Here is a 17,567-nt window from a genome sequence, read left to right on the forward strand (position 1 = left end):
ATGCTTTCATCTAAAATTTGATGGGAATATGGCGAAAAATACTAGAGGCCAACTTTAAGCCTGAGTCCCCATTAAGGGAAGGAATCGTCAAGGAGATGCTGTGTCCCACTGTTGTTCTGCACAGGTCTGAACCGCCTCAGTGAGGTCATTAACAAGACTGGTTTCAGATACCGACTATGACATTATCCACTTCCTCTACATGAATGCCATGAGTGAGCAAGACATCGGCTCACTGATCCACACCACTTTATTCTACAGCAGTGGAATCTCATGCAAACTGGAGAAGTGTAGCTGGATGGTAAGAAAGTGAGGGAAGGTAGTGAGAACTGAGGCGATTACACTACCAGAAGGAAACGGTGTAAACATCAAGGACAGCCTCAACTACCTGTGAATCCCACGGGCAAGTGGGAACCATGAAGAGGCCGGTAGGAAAGCCGCATCCACCAAATACATACAGAGTAACCCAAGTCCTCAACTGAATTGGAAGAACAAGATTTAGGCAATAAATGCCTACGCCCTGCCTGTCATCGGATACTCTGATTGGATAATAAAGATGAGGAAATTCCTTACCGTGCATGTAGAGTTTCAGTCCAGCATCATGAGACTGTACACTAAGCACAAGGTTGGAGGTTGAGGACTACTGAATGTGAAAACCATTATCCAGGATGAAACTGATGGAAAGATCCGCACATCAGGAACACAACGGATGCTGTGTTTGGTGAATACAACTGGCAGCAGAAATCTGAGAAAGAAAATCAGAAATTACATTGCAGATAGAAAAAGTGTCTGTTACTGAGAAGCCTGCCAGTGGCTGGACAAAGCTGGACTGAAAGACAGCACAGAGGCACTAATCATGGCAGCACAGGAACAAGCTCCGAGCACAGGATCCATAGAGGCTGGGGTCTGTCACAGCAGGTAAGACCCCGGGTGCAGGCTGTGCAAAGATGAGACAATCCAGCACCTAACAGCAGGGTGTAAGATGCGAGCAGGCAGCGCATACTGGAACGCCATAGTATTATACAAGAATACAGGAATGTATTTCATGCCGAGTATGGCCTGGAATTCCCGAGGTCAAAATGGGATCCGAGAATTACTGAGCTAAGATTATGTGGAACTGGACATAGTAGTTTTGGGCAAGCAGAGGAAGACGACTGCAGTGAGATGACTCCAGAATCACCATACCAACAGTAAAGTTTGGAGGCGGGAACATCATGGTGTGGGTCTGTTTTTCAGCATACAACACTGGCACGCTTCATTGAAGGAAGGATCAATGGAAAAATGTACAGAGACATTCTTGATTTAAAAAGAAAACCAAGCTGCTGCCAGCTACCAGGATGATGAAGATGAGACCAGGGTGGTCATTTCAGCAAGACAATGACCGCAACCAAGCCCCACACAGCCAAGGAAACTGGATTTATTTTAGAGAAGATGAAAGCTGTAGATATTTTCAATAAAAACCTTGCTACAGTGTGATGTTACCAAACAAAACTGTGGCTCCACCGTCATGCACTTACACAGGAACTGTTGTATAGCTGCCGGCACTCCAAACTGTTCTAGCGTTTTCTGGTCAGTCAGACAGAAAGTTAGTCGGTCTCAACATTCACATGTCGTTAAGCTCATCCTTAATGTTTTACTTTACTTTGAGTCCCATAGAAACCGGCCAAGAAAACATGATTCGGCGTGGATTCTAAAGTTTGTGGGTGTAACTGATGTTAACGGAAGATTTAACCCTCTGAAATGTCTAAAGCTATAGTAGGCTATAAAGCTGTAGGTCAGCTGTGATTTAATGCACAGGGGATCTATTTGTTCGTCTGGCTAACCTTTATTTTTTCTCATTTACACACAGGATCCCCTGGCTCCAGAAGAGGAACCTACAGCCAAGGTAAACCTGCTCTTATGCAGCTTTATGTCTTCATCGTCTTTCATGGGAAGGTGGACAGGCTGCTTTTCCAGGAGTGTCTCACTCCCATTCTTGCTGCTGCTGCCAGTTGGCAACTGAGAGCTAGATTTTTAAAAATCAAATTATTCTAAAAAAGTAACCCAAGAAGTTTGGAACTGTGACTCACTCTCGCTCACTTGAGGAAGCAGACCGTTGACGACTTTTGGGTGAATTTTCTCTGCAGGGCTGTGTAGACAGAGGAAGCCCACAGATATCTCACACAGGCCCCACTTGGTTGTGCAAACATCACATTTCTTTATGGGCGAGCCCACTACGGGTCCCACGTGAGTTTTCTGTGATTAAGAACAGTTTGGTGATGAATCTGTGACACAAACCCATTGTTTGTTTTTCAGGACAGTCAATCAAAATGTTTATCCGAGGCCGACCCATTACCATGTACATCCCCTCCAACATCCAGAACTACGACGAGCTGAAGATGGAACCTCCCTCTGAGAGACTGGAGCTGGACTGGGTGTATCCTTCCACAATGCCACGTATTTGCGAGGGTTGTTACATTCAGACGCTGCTGGTTTTACCAGGACTAATGCCTCGTATGGTCTATACTGGTCTGGGTGCAATGGTTATAGCTGGCCTGCTCGAACTAAAGCAAGGTTCAGCAACACAGTTTTGTGTGTGATTTGTTTCTTTCTTGTATCTTGTTGTTACCTTAACGCTGTTCTGCTAGCTATGGTTACCGTGGACGGGACGGTCGAGCTAATCTGTATTTCCTCCCGACGGGCGAGGCAGTGTACTTCATTGCCTGTGTGATTGTGCTTTATCACATCAACAACCGCACACAACGGCACTATCGTAAACACACAGACTGCGTCCGCTGGTTAGTGGAATGAAGCTAATGAATAAATCATCCACATGTTGAAATCGAACTTGGCAGTTCAGCTGACTGATTAGCTACATAAAGTATTTGCCCCCTTCCTGATTTCTGTGTTTTGTATATTTGTCACGCTTAAATATCTTAAAATGGGAAAGAAATTTTACTATTAGTCAAAGTAAGTCCAAAATGTAGTTTTTAAATGAGTATTTAACTAATTAAAAACCTATTCAGCAGCTCTAGTCTGAGCTTCTCTCTAATGACTGAATTCTTTGCCCTGTGGTAACGGAGAGGCCCGGAGGAAGCTAAATCCAGCTGTTTGCATCCGTGATCTCATTCTTTCACCTTTAAAAGAAGTAAAATAAACAGTGTTAACAAAAATAGATTTTTAAGACCTGTTTCACTCTGTTAGACAGATGGTTTCTTAATTCAGCAGGTCTGTTGTTATCAGCCTGGGTGCAACTAGTGAAACTGAGCTCAGCTTTTATGAAGTACTCCTGGTCTACGGTGGTCAGTATCTATCGAAAGCGGTGCAAGGAAGGAACTGTTTTGATTAGTGTGAGACTAGACTGATTGCAGATATTTGTGGACAGAGGTCTGTGTGACCTGGTAACAGAAAAACACTTGTGTGTATCGGGAACAAGAGGGAAGCTACTGTCTGCTTTAACCTGCTTCTGAACTCAACTCCATTCCTTGGATTATCACTTGAGTCAAAGTATTTGCACTGCAGATTTTGGAGGGGATAAGCGTGCTGGCGTGCTACTGCATGGCACTGCACCACTGCACCAAAATATGTGATTTTGAGATTTCTTTTAAGAGCCAAGTTAAAATGGGAAACAAGTATGGTAGCATGTGAAGCAGAGACCAGCTGGCAGAAACAGTAGCTGTAGGTCCATGTGACAAAAATGTTTCATTTGTCTTTTGCCACAAAGTCCATGTTCAAATTGTGCATCCATGCATCATATTTGAAGATTGTATCAGCTATTTACCATTACAACTCTACACAGCTGCAAATGTCTGTTTCTTGACAAGGTTAAAATATCAATACTACAGTCTAAATATCAGGAGAGCTTCTCTTCAAAAACAGAGTATAGACAGGCTAAAGTTGTTCACTGGATGCTATTTGTGCCAAAAAGACAGCATTTAACCTTTGAGTCATTCTCATCGTGCTGCAGCCAAATAAACCTCTGTGACCAAACACAGACGGCATTGTTTATTTGACCGTAAGCACATGTTTGTCATTTTGCCATGATGGATGCAACCCACCACCCTCATGTTTCTGTGCAGCAAACTTGCAAAAGCTTTACACAGAAAATGTCTTTCTCTGCAGTCTCACACTCCATCCTGACAAAGTGCGAGTGGCATCTGGCCAGACAGCAGGGGTGGATAAAGATGGCAAGGTGACTATTGCTGCCCTTAAAATAACACAGCTTGCATCCATAGTTTGAGCGTCACAAGTTAAAAGATGATCGAACTTTTAAATGATATCAGGAATTGAGATGTGCGGAAACATTCAGTACAGCTTGGTTAACTTTGCAGCGAGTGGCAACAAACGAGTAAGTGATGTTTCTGTGTCTGCGGCAGCCTCTGCAGCTGTGTGTTTATATTTGGGACTCCACCACGCTGGTCACCCTGCAGCAGATCGGACCGGGGACCTTCCAGAGGGGAGTGGGATCAGTGGCATTTTCATTTGCTGTGAGTTGATTGCATCCTGGAACTTCATGTGTTTCCATTCACTTTAACAAGAGCAAGTAGATTTATTTGCCTTAGATTCAGCATGATTTTGGCCCCGCCCCTCCCTGAGCCTGGGTCTGTCGGAGGTTTCTTCCTGTTAAAAGGGAGTTTTTCCTTCCCACTGTCGCCAAAGTGCTGCTCACAGGGGGTCATATGATTGTTGGGTTTTTCTCTGTATGCATTTTTGTAGGTTCTACTTTACAGTATAAAGCACCTTGAGGCGACTGTTGTTATTTGTTGCTGTGTAAATAAAACTGACGTAAAGACATTATGTAATTCTGCTTTCTTTTTTCTGGTGGTGTGTTTTAGGACGCTGGATCATTTCTGTGTGTCATTGATGACTCTAATGACCACATGCTGTCACTGTGGGATTGCACGAAGGGCACCAAGCATGCAGAGATCAAGGTAACGGGAAGACGGTCAACGTCAGGTCCTAATGAGTTTGTTATTGCTTTAACCACCGAATCTATTCAGTAGACATACTGATGTTAATCTTTGACGGCACTCAGATGTTAGAATAACAGCAGGTTATTTCGTTTGAGTGTCGTACATTAAAGACAAATTGATGAAAAGACTCACTGGCAGTTGTTGCAAACACTTGATTGTAGTTATTAAGTGAAGGGGGCAATTATTTATGTAGGTGTAGACAGATTTTGTTCTCTTACAGTTATCTTTGTGTAATATTTATAAATATGTGTTTGATGGCATGAAAGTGTCTCTTGAAATCATCAGCGCTTCATCCTGTAACGCAGTGACAGGTACTCGGGTACTGTAGGTCCTTTTTCTCTGGAGATTGTGGGGGGCGGGGCGTTGGCAGCCACGTCTCCCCTCTGCTGTTATGGGCTTTAATCCCAAAATGCCTCATCTTCCCCGGGACCAGTTTCAGCACGTCTGTCATGGCAGCAGTGTAAATGTTTCATACGTGGGCTCAGTGCAAATACTGCATAGGATGGTGTTTGAACTTGTTTGTCACCTCAGGAGAAGAATTGAATGGGCTCGTTTAAGAGCTCCCAGGATCTTCTGTGGCACGTAGCAGGCTGCATGCATGGGCTGAAAACACCGTGTCAACATAGGATTCACAAGTGGTCAGAAAGTCGGTTTATGTGGCCCAAAATGCAAAACTCTGTTTATATTCTTTAAAATACTTAATGTGGTAGTTTGCTCTATGCATGAAACACAAGTGAAGGCAGTACCACACAACCGTGTGACAGTTTCACAACAACGTGCAACATTTTGCTGGCGACATTACCAGTGTTTACAGTGCTACAGTATAGCTCTGAGCTGGATCCTGAGTTGATTCAGAACTTCTCACTTATCTGCTTTCATAGACTGGGCAACAAAGCATCTTGGGAAAGTAGAGGACTGCCAGCTTGTTGTTCCACGTCCATCAGTCTGACAGCAGGGCTCCAGTAGCAGCTCATGAGCATTTGTTAATGGGACTTCAAGTGTGTCGCGCTGGTCACCTGCTCACTTTCAAGATTAAGAAAAAAAAGATTCAAGCAAAATAAATCTTTCTTTTCTTTCACAGCTCAAAGTTGTTGTTTATGTATCTGATTCAAGAGCCTTAAATTACTTTGAGTGGAGCTGAAGTACGACTGATGTAACAGCACTAACCCTTCTGATGCTGTTGTGTGTTCAGACTACCAACGAGGCCGTGTTTGCTGTAGAGTTTAACCCTCGGGACAGCACCAACATCATCACCTGTGGAAAATCCCACGTCTACTTTTGGACGCTGAGTGGAGGACAGCTCACGAAAAAGCAAGGCATCTTTGGAGTAAGATTAACTTCAGTCGTGTTCGACCTGACTGACATTTCTGTCTTTTTAAACTCACTTAACGTGCGCTAGTGCAAGGAAGCAGTGGAAAATGGAGTTAGCAGCATCTTTCTGTAGAGGCCAAAAGAGGAAGAAGCTCAGCAAAGAGAACTGAAAATTCAACATCTCAAAAAAATGGATGGAAACATGTAAACGATCAGTTATTAGCACAGTTAATATAAAAGATCAAATAATTGTTTATTATTTTCAGAAATACAAGAAGCCCAAGTTCATCCAGTGCTTTGTGTTCAGCCTGACTGGAGATGTTCTCACCGGAGACTCTGAGGGGAACATCATGACTTGGGGAAAATCTGCTGCAGATATCAAAACTCTCGGGAAAGGAGCCAAAGGTTGGTGCTGTGTGTCAGTTCAAAGCCTAGAGAATAAAATGTCAGTATAAATATCATCTCTGTGGAGACACGTCGCTCTCACATGTGCTGGCAACAAACGAGATTTCAAATAAAATAAATAGAAACTTGGCAGAAAGATGAAGAAGTGATGATCCAGTGGGCGGTTTTACACACCTGAGTGACTCCAGGAGCTGTATTGTCAGGGATAATTGGTTTGGTCTCCCAAGCCAAATTAGTCACAGGTGAAGCTTTTATTTATACTGCACATTTAAAACTACAAAGTTCACCAAAGTGCTGCACATCAAACGTAGGGTCTATATGCTTCAGCGAAAAGGAAAGTTTGAAGCCTAATCTTGAAAGTAGAGATAGTGTCTGTCTGCTGAATCCAAACTGGAAGCTGGTTCCACAGAAGAGGGGCCTGAAAACTGAAAATATCCTCGGACACGTGTGATCTGAAGCGCCGCGCCTCTCATCCCCACACAGTGCTCGGGGTGACAAATAAGAATACTTTGGTCGACTGTGTCAAAGGCTGCTGTAAAATCAAAAAGCATTAAAATAATAGAATCCCCAGAGTCAGTAGATAATAAAATATTATTTAAAACTCCCTAAAGATTCTGTTCTGTGAAATGCTTTGAAACCAGACTGGAACACTTGGTGCTGAAGAAAAACCCCTTATACTAAATCTCTGAAATAAAAAGGGTTTAAAGATTAGGCGATAGTTGGAGTTTTGTTTGAACATGTAAATGTGGTGTTTGGAAATTGTTCCTAGTTTTGGCGAGTAAGGGGTGACAAGTTGAGATGTTGGCTTACATCTGGAATCGTGTGACTGAAATGATTTGTTAGCTAATCAGAAGCTTTAAGAACTCAGAGATTTAAATGATAAAGTATAGTGGTGTGAAAAGTGCCTCCTTCCTGATTTCCTATATTTTTGTATGATTGTGCCACTTAAATGTTTCAGATAATCAAACGAATGTAAATATTAGGCAAAGATAACACAAGTCAACACAAAGTGGAGTTTATAAATGAAGCTGTTTTTATCAGGTAGAAAAAAACCTAATTGACCCTGTGTGAACAGAGATTGCACCCCTCCTTTTATAACTTAATGTTTGGAAAGCAAAGTTCAGTCTCTCTAGCCACACATCAGCCTGATTCCAGCTGTTCACAACCAAGAAATCAGTTAAATAGGACCTGCCAAACAAAATCCAGACATCACGCTGCGATCCACATTCAGGAACAAATGAAAAACAAAGGAATTGAGATCTGTCTGGAAAAAGTTATAAATACTGTCGACCATAATATCCTATTAGAGCGATTAGAACATGCTGTAGGTATTACAGGTACTGTGCTGCAGTGGTTTGTATCATATCTATCTAATAGACTCCAGTTTGTGCATGTAAATGGAGAGTCCTCTTCACACACTGAGGTTAATTATGGAGTTCCACAGGGTTCAGTGCTAGGACCAATTCTGTTTACATTATACATGCTTCCCTTAGGCAGCATCATTAGAAGACATAGCATACATTTTCACTGCTATGCAGATGACACCCAGCTCTATCTGTCCATGAAGCCAGATAACACACACCAATTAGTTAAACTGCAGGATTGTCTTAAAGACACAAAGACCTGGATGGCCGCTAACTTTCTGCTTCTTAATTCAGATCAAACTGAGGTTATTGTACTCGGCCCTGAAAAGCTTAGAAATATGGTATCTAACCAGATTCTTACTCTGGATGGCATTACCTTGGCCTCCAGTAACGCGGTGAGGAACCTTGGAGTCATTTTTGACCAGGACATGTCCTTCAACGCACATATTAAACAAATATGTAAGACTGCTTTCTTCCATTTGTGCAACATCTCTAAAGTTAGAAATATCCTGTCTCAGAGTGATGCTGAAAAACTAGTTCATGCATTTATTACTTCCAGGCTGGACGACTGTAATTCATTATTATCAGGATGTCCAAAAAACTCACTGAAAAGCCTTCAGTTGATCATGAATGGGCTTTTGGGAGTGTGTACAAGTTTTTATAAAACTTCTGGAATGATTTTTGTAATTCCTTCTTTATACACAACAGTTCCACATCTGGGTCCTTGTTAATTTTGTATACTCTATCTGCTCTTCTGCTTTCTCTGCTTTGGGCTAGCTTCATAATGTTTTTCATCAGAACCATAAACTGAGGGTTGTTTAAGGCGCCGTATTAAGTCTCCAGAGTGGAGACGGTTTCAGGGATCGTCTCTTATATGTATTGTACAAAAACAGGAGTGTGATCGGACAGGTCACAGGTTAATCTGTGGCGATACCTCTGAAGCATGACCTTGTGTTGACCAGGTCCCAACAGGGGCACATCCCCCCTCCTTGCTGAGGGAGAGCCTCAATAAATGTCCCCACACTAACATGTTTCTGTCTGACGTCTCAACTCAGAGTTGTAAAAAATGATTATTATGAAGAGAAAAGGAAGAAACCACGTTAATTACTCTCCATAACCATGAGAAGAATATAGCCACTCTTACCCAAATATCAGATTTGTAAAACAATCCCAGATCTTCAGGCGTCACTGTCTCTCCTGAACACCTGAAGCGGATGCCGCTCCGGCGTGACGAGCCCCTCTCTCGGTGTCTGCGTGCCGTGCGCCAAGCGGACAGCAACTGGATCACTTCATGTTCTGGGGTGCTGTAGGTTTGAGCACAGTGACAGGCAGTCACCACATCTCTTGTTGCTTCGCCTTGTATAGGCGAGTGCCGTAGTCAGAAAAAAACCCGCAGGATCGGGGGTTTGAAACTTGATGCGGTTTCTCAAAGTATCTTTGCCTCCCTGTATTCGTTGCGTCTCCTGAGGACCACAGAAGGACAGTCGTGGTCCACGAAACTCTTCATAAAACACCACCTCCCTCTGCCATGCTCTATGAAGAACCTCATTTTTTTCATACGATGGCTCCCAAACATCACGACAATGAAACTTCTGTTACGTTTGTCTAATATTTAAGTGTGTTTGATGATCTGAAACTTTTAAGTGTGACAAACATACAAAAAATGGGAGATCAGGAAGGGGGCAAACACTTTTCACACCAGATTTTACAGGTTAAATGAATTTTTGGTGTCGTGACTTCCCACAGAAACCTACCAGATCATGCGACAGACCAAAGCACACGAAGGCAGCGTGTTCACCCTGTGCACTCTACAGGGCGGAGGCCTGCTCAGTGGAGGAGGGAAGGACCGTAAAATAATCCGCTGGAGCGCTGATTTGGCACCTGAAAGAGAGTGTGAGGTGAACTACAGCTGTGTGTGTGTGTGTGTGTGTGTGTGTGTGTGTGTGTGTGTGTGTGTGTGTGTGTGTGTGTGTCACAGCTGGTGGAGAGACTCATTAAGGCATTTGTTCAGATTCCAGAAAAGTTCGGGGCGGTCCGCACTATCGCAGCCATGGACGAAGAGGAACTGTTAGTTGGTACGACTCGAAATGCCATCCTCAGAGGAACCTTCTCAGACGGCTTTGTGGCCATAGTGCAGGTAAGCTAACGACCTCACAGGCATCAGTGCTGTCAGGTCTGTAGATGCTTGCTGAGAATTTTAGTACCAAAAGATAAAACGTGCATTTTATACTTTTGTCTGATATATGATTTATAGACAGCTTAAACATTTAATATAAGCATCTTCCAAGTCTTTCACAGACTGGATGTATTTGCTACTATCACCTGATGCACAGTTAAGCAATCGGAATAGTTAGGAAAATGACGTCATTAGAGGTTTGTCCTGCAGAGCAGCCTGTCTGCAGCACTGTAACACAGCAGCAGACATACGACACATAGATTGGTCAGGTGTTGGGTCACATGTAATCTCACTTTAGTATCGTTTTATTCTGAAAAGCGACCTTGGTTACTAGTTGGTTAGTTTTAACCAAGGAGCTGCGGTGTCTAATATCAAACTGATATTGTTTGATGTCTTTTTACTTCAGCTTTGCTTGGATGGAAGCACAGATAACTCTTCTTCTTCTTTGTTTGTATTCTCAGCAGTGCTGATGAGCATCAGTTACTGACTGCCTGGGCTGAATTGTTGTGAAAAGCTGGTTAACTGAAAACTGCTGCAGCTCTGTAATGGTGTCACAGACACCACTTCACTGCAGCAAATGCAGTTTTATGACAGTCCCTGAGCTGAAGTGGCTGTTGGCCCAGGCCTTTGCTGCTGCTTTCCATGTGAAGGGTGAAGTGGAGAGACGAGCGCCTTCTGGGTTATTGAATTGGCTTATTTTGGGGCATTGGCCACAATTGCCCATAACGCTAGCAGCTGGTGCTCTTCTACCTCTCTGGCTCTTGATGTCAGGCTCCTGGGACATCGTGGTTCATCTACTTCTCCCTGCATTTAACCAGCCCTCACCTCTCCCCATAGCCAGGGCATGTATGACAGCTGATCAATGTTGAAGCTAACCCAACATCTGTTACTGCTTCTGCTTCACCTCACACGTGTCGAGCATTCAGATGACGGAAGTTTCACAATTTTAAACACACTGAAAAAATTAAAGACATGTCTGTGTCCTTTCAGAAGATATATGTGTATATATGTGAAACCATGTTCAAGCATTAATGTGTGTGCACGTTCAGCTATTGTCGTGTATATGAGAAGCTGTGCATCAGATATCAGGTCTGTACCTAGAAACTGCTCTCAGAGGTCAGACATTTAAATGTTTTAGGGCATTTATATTTATGTATTTTTAATATAGTGCGCCAAATCACAACAACAGTTACCTCAAGGCACTTTATATTGTAAGGTAGGGCAAAGACCCGTCAATAATGCTGAGAAACAGTTTTACTGTGTTAGTAGTATTGTACCTAGTAGGCCTCTAATCCATTATTCGAGTCCTCTTCTGGCCTCTAATAATGGATTAAAATTCATTATTAGATAAATAATGGAATTTTAAAATTACTCTCAAATATGCTGTTAAACTGCAACACCACTTGTTGCTTTCATTTGTATTCCTTTGTGTCTGTGTGTGTTTCACAGGGCCATGTAGATGAGATGTGGGGGCTGGCCACTCACCCCTCCCAGAACATCTTCCTCACCTGTGGCCATGACAGGCAGGTGTGTTTGTGGAACACCGAGGAACACAAGCTGGACTGGTGCATCACCCTCGAGGTGAGATTCCTGAGTTCCAACCTTCATTCTTTGAGTGCTTTGTTCATTTCTATTCGAGATCTTTTACAGGGAAGTTTACTCCATAATTCTGAATTCTTTCCTGTGTCTCTGGCAGGAGTACGGCCTGTGTGCTGGTTTTTGCCCCAATGGATCGGTGGTGTCAGTCGGCCTCAGTACAGGACGGTAAGTCAAAGCAGCAGCAGTTGTATATCTGAGCTAAACGCTGAAAAATCAAATAAACTCAGCAAACATTTCAGTGTACTCTTACACCCACAAGCTTTAGATATTGAAACTTTTTGGAGAATTTTCACCACAATGGATTTAAAATCAAAACAGTGAAGATGTGATTGAAATGCAGACTTCCAGCTTTAATTTAGGGGGTTTAACAGAAGTATTACTGCCGTTTGTTGCTCTTCATTAAATAAAAAGCCTGTTTTGTTGGGTTACATCAGGTGATTGACTGTTGAAGAAACAAGTTTCTTTGTCTTTAACTCTAAGGGTACGTCTGTCACCATCTTACATGCTGTGATTGCAGCCATTCCCCAACTCTCTGTGAATGGTACTCACGGCCACTGATCAACGGTCATGACAATTGACCTCCCAGCCCATTGTTCCTTCAGTGGTGCTGGTTTCAGTCATTGTGCAAATGTCCTGTTTATAAGATTGGAAACCTGCAGTCAGCTGAGACTGAAGAAGTCACCTGGATGATGATGAAACGTTTCTCCCACTGAAAACATCCAGATGAACAGAATCAACCGTTTGGGATTTACTCGCCTGGATGATTTTTTATTCTGTCACAACTTTATTTTGGATTCATCTGTCCAAACAGTTTTGTTCCAGAGCTGCGTCGACTCTTTTAGATGTTGTCTGGGAAAATCTACTCTGGTCTTGGTGTTCTTAGGTTCAACCAGTGGGTTGCACCTTGTTGTAAACTCTGTATTTCAGATCATAAAAGCATCTCTTGATTGTAGATTTTGACAGTAATACACCTGCATTCTTCAGTGTTATAAAGGGGTTTTCTTTGATCAACTTGTGTGTGGGGCGATCGTGGCTCAAGAGTTGGGTGTTCGTCTTGTAATCGGAAGGTTGCCGGTTTGAGCCCCGGCTCGGACAGTCTCGGTCGTTGTGTCCTTGGGCGAGACACTTCACCTGGCCGATGGTGCGATATGGCAGCCTCGTTTCTGTCAGTCTGCCTCAGGGCAGCTGTGGCTACTGTAGCTTGCCTCCACTAGTGTGTGAATGTGTGTGTGAATGGGTGGATGACTGGGTGTGTAAAGCACTTGGGGGTCCCTGGGGGGACTAGTAAAAGCGCTATACAAATACAGGCCATTTACCATTTGTGTTTTGGGGCCTGACACTGAGAGTGCCTCTATCACAGTTTAAGTCTTGGATCCAACTCCACATCTTTATCCATTTAATTTGAAATAATGGGAACAAGCTCACCTGGCAGTTTGCAATTCAGTCACATCTTGATTGTTTCATGTAATATCCAATGATTGGTCTACAGAGGCAAAATGACCAAAAAACAAAAGTAAGGAGAGAAGCTTGGTGTCTTTGTGTTTGGTACAGGGCAGAAGTCGTTGGTAGCCTCTATTAACATAAAGAGTTCCACCACCTGTATTGATTATGACTGTGAAAGCAAGGCGTATACTGGCGAATGATGACCATAAAGCATGCTAAAAGTTTCGTGAAGCTGCACAGTTGTTGATTGTCACTACCAAAGCAGCTGGTATAAAGCTGGGTGATTGCTGTTTTGCATACTGTTGATCATGACACATGGCAGTGAGGGGAGGCTGCACATGGCTGAACCCAGTTGCTGAAAACAAATCAGCATCAGATCATTTTAGTTGACTGGATCTGTCTTTGTTATCAAGAAAAACATTTAAAAAAAGAGATGGAATACATTTTTCCGATTCTGGATACCAAACTGGACTTGAAAGCATTTGTTTATCACCAATACTGCAGTCGATCTAAAACACATCTTCGACAGAGAAAATCAGTTTGAAACAACATTTCATAAACCATAAACTTGATTTCCTCGTTATGCTTCATGACAATCCAACGACTCCCCTCAAAGCACCGTCAAAGAAGCCCGGTCTTCATCGACTCTACAGCCGGACAGCTGGACTGTGACCCATCAACACTCTGTGGCTCTTTAATGTTGTGGTGCCCAGTGTGTGGAGTGATTGTACAGCAATGTTGAAAATGGTTAGTAAGTTATTGAGGATATGGATTAATAGGTAATCATTTTGCTGAGCGTGCAGTTTACTGAAAACAACGCTTAAAGTGAGACAGGTTGTTTTACAGCTGATCAAAGGTTTAGGACCACGTGCCTTTAAAAGGCCAAATCTGTGCAGAAGTGTGGATTCATTCTCATTTTCTGTCACACTGTCAGGATGTTCTGATGGCAAAGGCAAAAAGACGTTCGTGTTTTGAACGTAGTCGGGTTGTTGAACTGCATAAGCAGAGCGCCATCACTGCTGAGGCCGGACACAGATAGGTGGAATTTCTTAAATGATCCTGAGGGTAATGGAAGAAAAAAGTCAAATGGAAGACCCCAAGAAACGTCACCAGCACTGAGCCAGAGGATCCAGTTGGCTGTTCACCAAAACACTGGACGATCCTCGACCCAAATTAAGGGCGTTACTGGTGCCGACTGCAGCCCGTAACCATCAGACGCCACAGCGACTGTTTGGACTTTGCAGGAGAGCACCAAGCATGGGACATTGAAAGGTGGAAGAATTCTCTGATGAGAACAAAAATGTAACCTTGATGGTCCTGATGGTTTCCAACGTTACCAGCATGACAAGCAGATCCCGACTGAGATGCTATCTACGCGCCACAGTGGAGGGGGCGCCATAATGGTCTAAGGTGCTTTTTCCTTCAGTGGAACAACGGAGCTTCAGGAGGTGCAGGGGCGTCAAACAGCTCCTGGCTCTGTCCAGATGTTGCAGAGAGCGTCCTCATTACTGAGTGGGGTGGTAACGGGTGGTAACAACTGGGTGTTTGAACAGGACAGCGCTACAGTACACAACGCCATGAAGGACAAGGGACCTCTTCCAGGAGAATAACATCACTCTTTTGGACCGTCCTGCATGTGCTCTGATCTAAGTCCAGTTGAGAACCTTTGGGGATGGATAGTAAGGGAAGTTTCCAAAAATGAACGACAGTCCCAGACAGTAGATCGCTTCGTGCGGCCGTCTTCACCACTCAGAGAAACGTTCCTGAGTTCACGTTTGGAACTCTGATTTGTGTTTTGGGGGCTTTACAGGTATTTTTGTAGGTGTGGTCTTAAACTAAACTGTAAAACAGCCTGTTTCAGTTTAATGTTGTTTTTAATAAACTACATGCTCACCAAAGTGTGTTGTCTCACTCCCATTTCTTCTTGTTGCATGTTGAAGCTCGACATGGGAACTTGTTAAGATCCAACTGTGCAAAATATGTTTGTTTTTTTTAACCATTTTTCAAGTGATCTTAAACCTTTGATCGGGACTGCATCAGTATGGCTACACTTCTTTATTAATCATACGACAAACCCGCAGAAATATAAAGGCACAAACAACACATAACGAAACTTTTGCTACAAACTAAAAGAAAGAATTGATCTGTGGCTTCCTGTACAGCAAAAGAAGAAGAAAAGATGGAGAATTTAGCCATGAGCATTCCAGTCTGTTCTTTTCTCTGACTCTCCACCTGTCTCCTCCTCCACCCCCTGTAACACCGACAGGTGGATGGTCCTTGACCTGCTGACCAGGGAGGTCGTTTCTGAATCCACTGATGGGAATGAGCAGCTGTCTGTCATGAGATATTCACCAGGTCAGTCAGTAACTCCTCCTCCTATATTAACTGTAGATGTGACAGATTAGGGTGGTGCTCACATCCAACCATGTGGACCTTCTTCACACAAAAAACATGCAGCAAACTTTGAGTTAAAGCTTAAAACTGTTGTTCACAGGGTGGGATGTAGCAAAGTTTCACAGTGGGGATCCTCTTTGACTCTGTGAGTCTGTTTTTCAGATGGCAGCTTCCTAGCTGTAGGATCACATGACAACTTCATCTACATCTACAGTGTGACAGAGAGTGGCAGGCGTTACACCCGCTTTGGAAAATGTAACGTGAGTTAAACTTTAAATTATTTTATTTCACTTGGGTTTTTTCTTCTTGGTTAACAGCGCAGCACATCTCCATCCAATATGAGCCTGCTCTGGTGCTGTAGTTTCCTTCTTGTCAATAAATTTTGTGTACAGAGTTTCATTGTCGTCCACATATTATTACACATCACACTGGTCCGTAGAATGACCGTTACCTTTGTTAACTCTCAAGCATTAATCTTGCTGCTGAGGGTTGGTGCAGTGATGTACTTCTCCAGTCAGAACAGCTAACTTCCTGTTAGCTAACCTACCCCTGAATGTGATCCTGTTCAGGTTCTTTTATTGATGACACTACAAACCTGTCCATGTCTCTAATGGTTTTTCCCCACTCGGCCATACACCCACCGAGAAACAGAGTCTGGTTATCAGCGATTCATTTATAAGACATGTGAAACTAAAGGCACCGGCCCCTGTAGTGAAACTGCTGGCTGAAAGGGCAAATCCCATAAAATTATAGTTCATGTTGGCAGTAAAGGTCCCCGGTTACATCAGTCAGAGGTCACTAACACTAATATTAAATGGGTGTGTAACTTTGCCAAAGCAATGTCGGACGCTGTAGTTTTCTCTGGTCCCCTCCCCAATCGGACCAGGAGTGACGTGTTTAGCCCCATGCTTAAATTAGTGGCTGTCCAAAAAACGACGTGGGCTTTATAGATAATTGGGAAGCTTTCCAGGAAAACCTGGTCTTGTTAGGAGAGACGACGTCCACTTTGGATGGAGCAGCTCTCATTTCTAGAAATCTGGACAAATTTATTAAACCCCCCAAAATGTGACTATGCAGAGATGGGACCAGGAAGCAGAGTCGCAGTCTTACACGCCTCTTGTAATTGTTTGTATCATATCTATCTAATAGACTCCAGTTTGTGCATGTAAATGGAGAGTCCTCTTCACACACTGAGGTTAATTATGGAGTTCCACAGGGTTCAGTGCTAGGACCAATTCTGTTTACATTATACATGCTTCCCTTAGGCAGCATCATTAGAAGACATAGCATACATTTTCACTGCTATGCAGATGACACCCAGCTCTATCTGTCCATGAAGCCAGATAACACACACCAATGATTAAACTGCAGGAATGTCTTAGAGGCCATGCAGGTCTTTGTCTTTAACTTTCTGCTTGTAAATTCAGATCAAACTGAGGTTATTGTACTCGGCCCTGAAAATCTTAGCAGTATGCTATCTGACATCTGTTAAGAATAGTTCATGTATTTGTTACTTTTAGGCTGGACTATTGTAATTTGTTATTATTATACTCATGCTAGCTATTAGAAAGAATGCCGTTTAAATGCACTTGAACATTAACTTCACTTTTAATGACCTGGAAATCTTTCATATGCAATGTGTGGTATGGAGCTTGCAAACACGGAGATTAATTATTATGGAGTTTTCTGATGGTGAAGGAAATGCACAATAAAAGCTTGCTTTCTTTAGCTAATGTGAGTGACACTCTGTCTGCTTATCTGTTGGATCAGGGCCACTCCAGCTTCATCACTCACCTGGACTGGTCCAAAGATGGGAAGTACATCATGTCAAATTCAGGCGACTATGAGATCCTTTACTGTAAGTGAACATCCAGCACTGTGCTTTCAGTGCTGTTATAGGAATGCCATGCAGTACATTCTTCAGCT

The 17,567-nt window shown here is 43.1% G+C and overlaps 1 protein-coding gene across 2 annotated transcripts in view; it reads left to right on the top strand.

Moving 5' to 3' along the window:
• eml3 (EMAP like 3) overlaps positions 1–17,567 on the top strand; it is a 32,381-nt gene that overhangs the window by 13,286 nt on the left and 1,528 nt on the right. For both annotated transcript variants that reach the window (XM_085400760.1, XM_085400761.1), the window contains 15 exons: positions 1,847–1,882; positions 2,293–2,413; positions 2,625–2,774; positions 4,099–4,168; positions 4,353–4,463; positions 4,812–4,907; positions 6,142–6,276; positions 6,527–6,665; positions 9,776–9,927; positions 10,041–10,166; positions 11,655–11,786; positions 11,902–11,969; positions 15,514–15,602; positions 15,804–15,901; positions 17,412–17,499. In XM_085400760.1, coding sequence (XP_085256886.1) covers positions 1,847–1,882; positions 2,293–2,413; positions 2,625–2,774; positions 4,099–4,168; positions 4,353–4,463; positions 4,812–4,907; positions 6,142–6,276; positions 6,527–6,665; positions 9,776–9,927; positions 10,041–10,166; positions 11,655–11,786; positions 11,902–11,969; positions 15,514–15,602; positions 15,804–15,901; positions 17,412–17,499 — 1,611 coding nt within the window. The remainder of the gene's footprint in view (positions 1–1,846; positions 1,883–2,292; positions 2,414–2,624; positions 2,775–4,098; positions 4,169–4,352; positions 4,464–4,811; positions 4,908–6,141; positions 6,277–6,526; positions 6,666–9,775; positions 9,928–10,040; positions 10,167–11,654; positions 11,787–11,901; positions 11,970–15,513; positions 15,603–15,803; positions 15,902–17,411; positions 17,500–17,567) is intronic.

Source organism: Rhamphochromis longiceps, linkage group LG3 (assembly GCF_057381845.1).
Source record: "Rhamphochromis longiceps isolate RC_006_pf linkage group LG3, R_longiceps_female_GT1.1, whole genome shotgun sequence".
NCBI classification, from domain to species: domain Eukaryota; kingdom Metazoa; phylum Chordata; class Actinopteri; order Cichliformes; family Cichlidae; genus Rhamphochromis; species Rhamphochromis longiceps.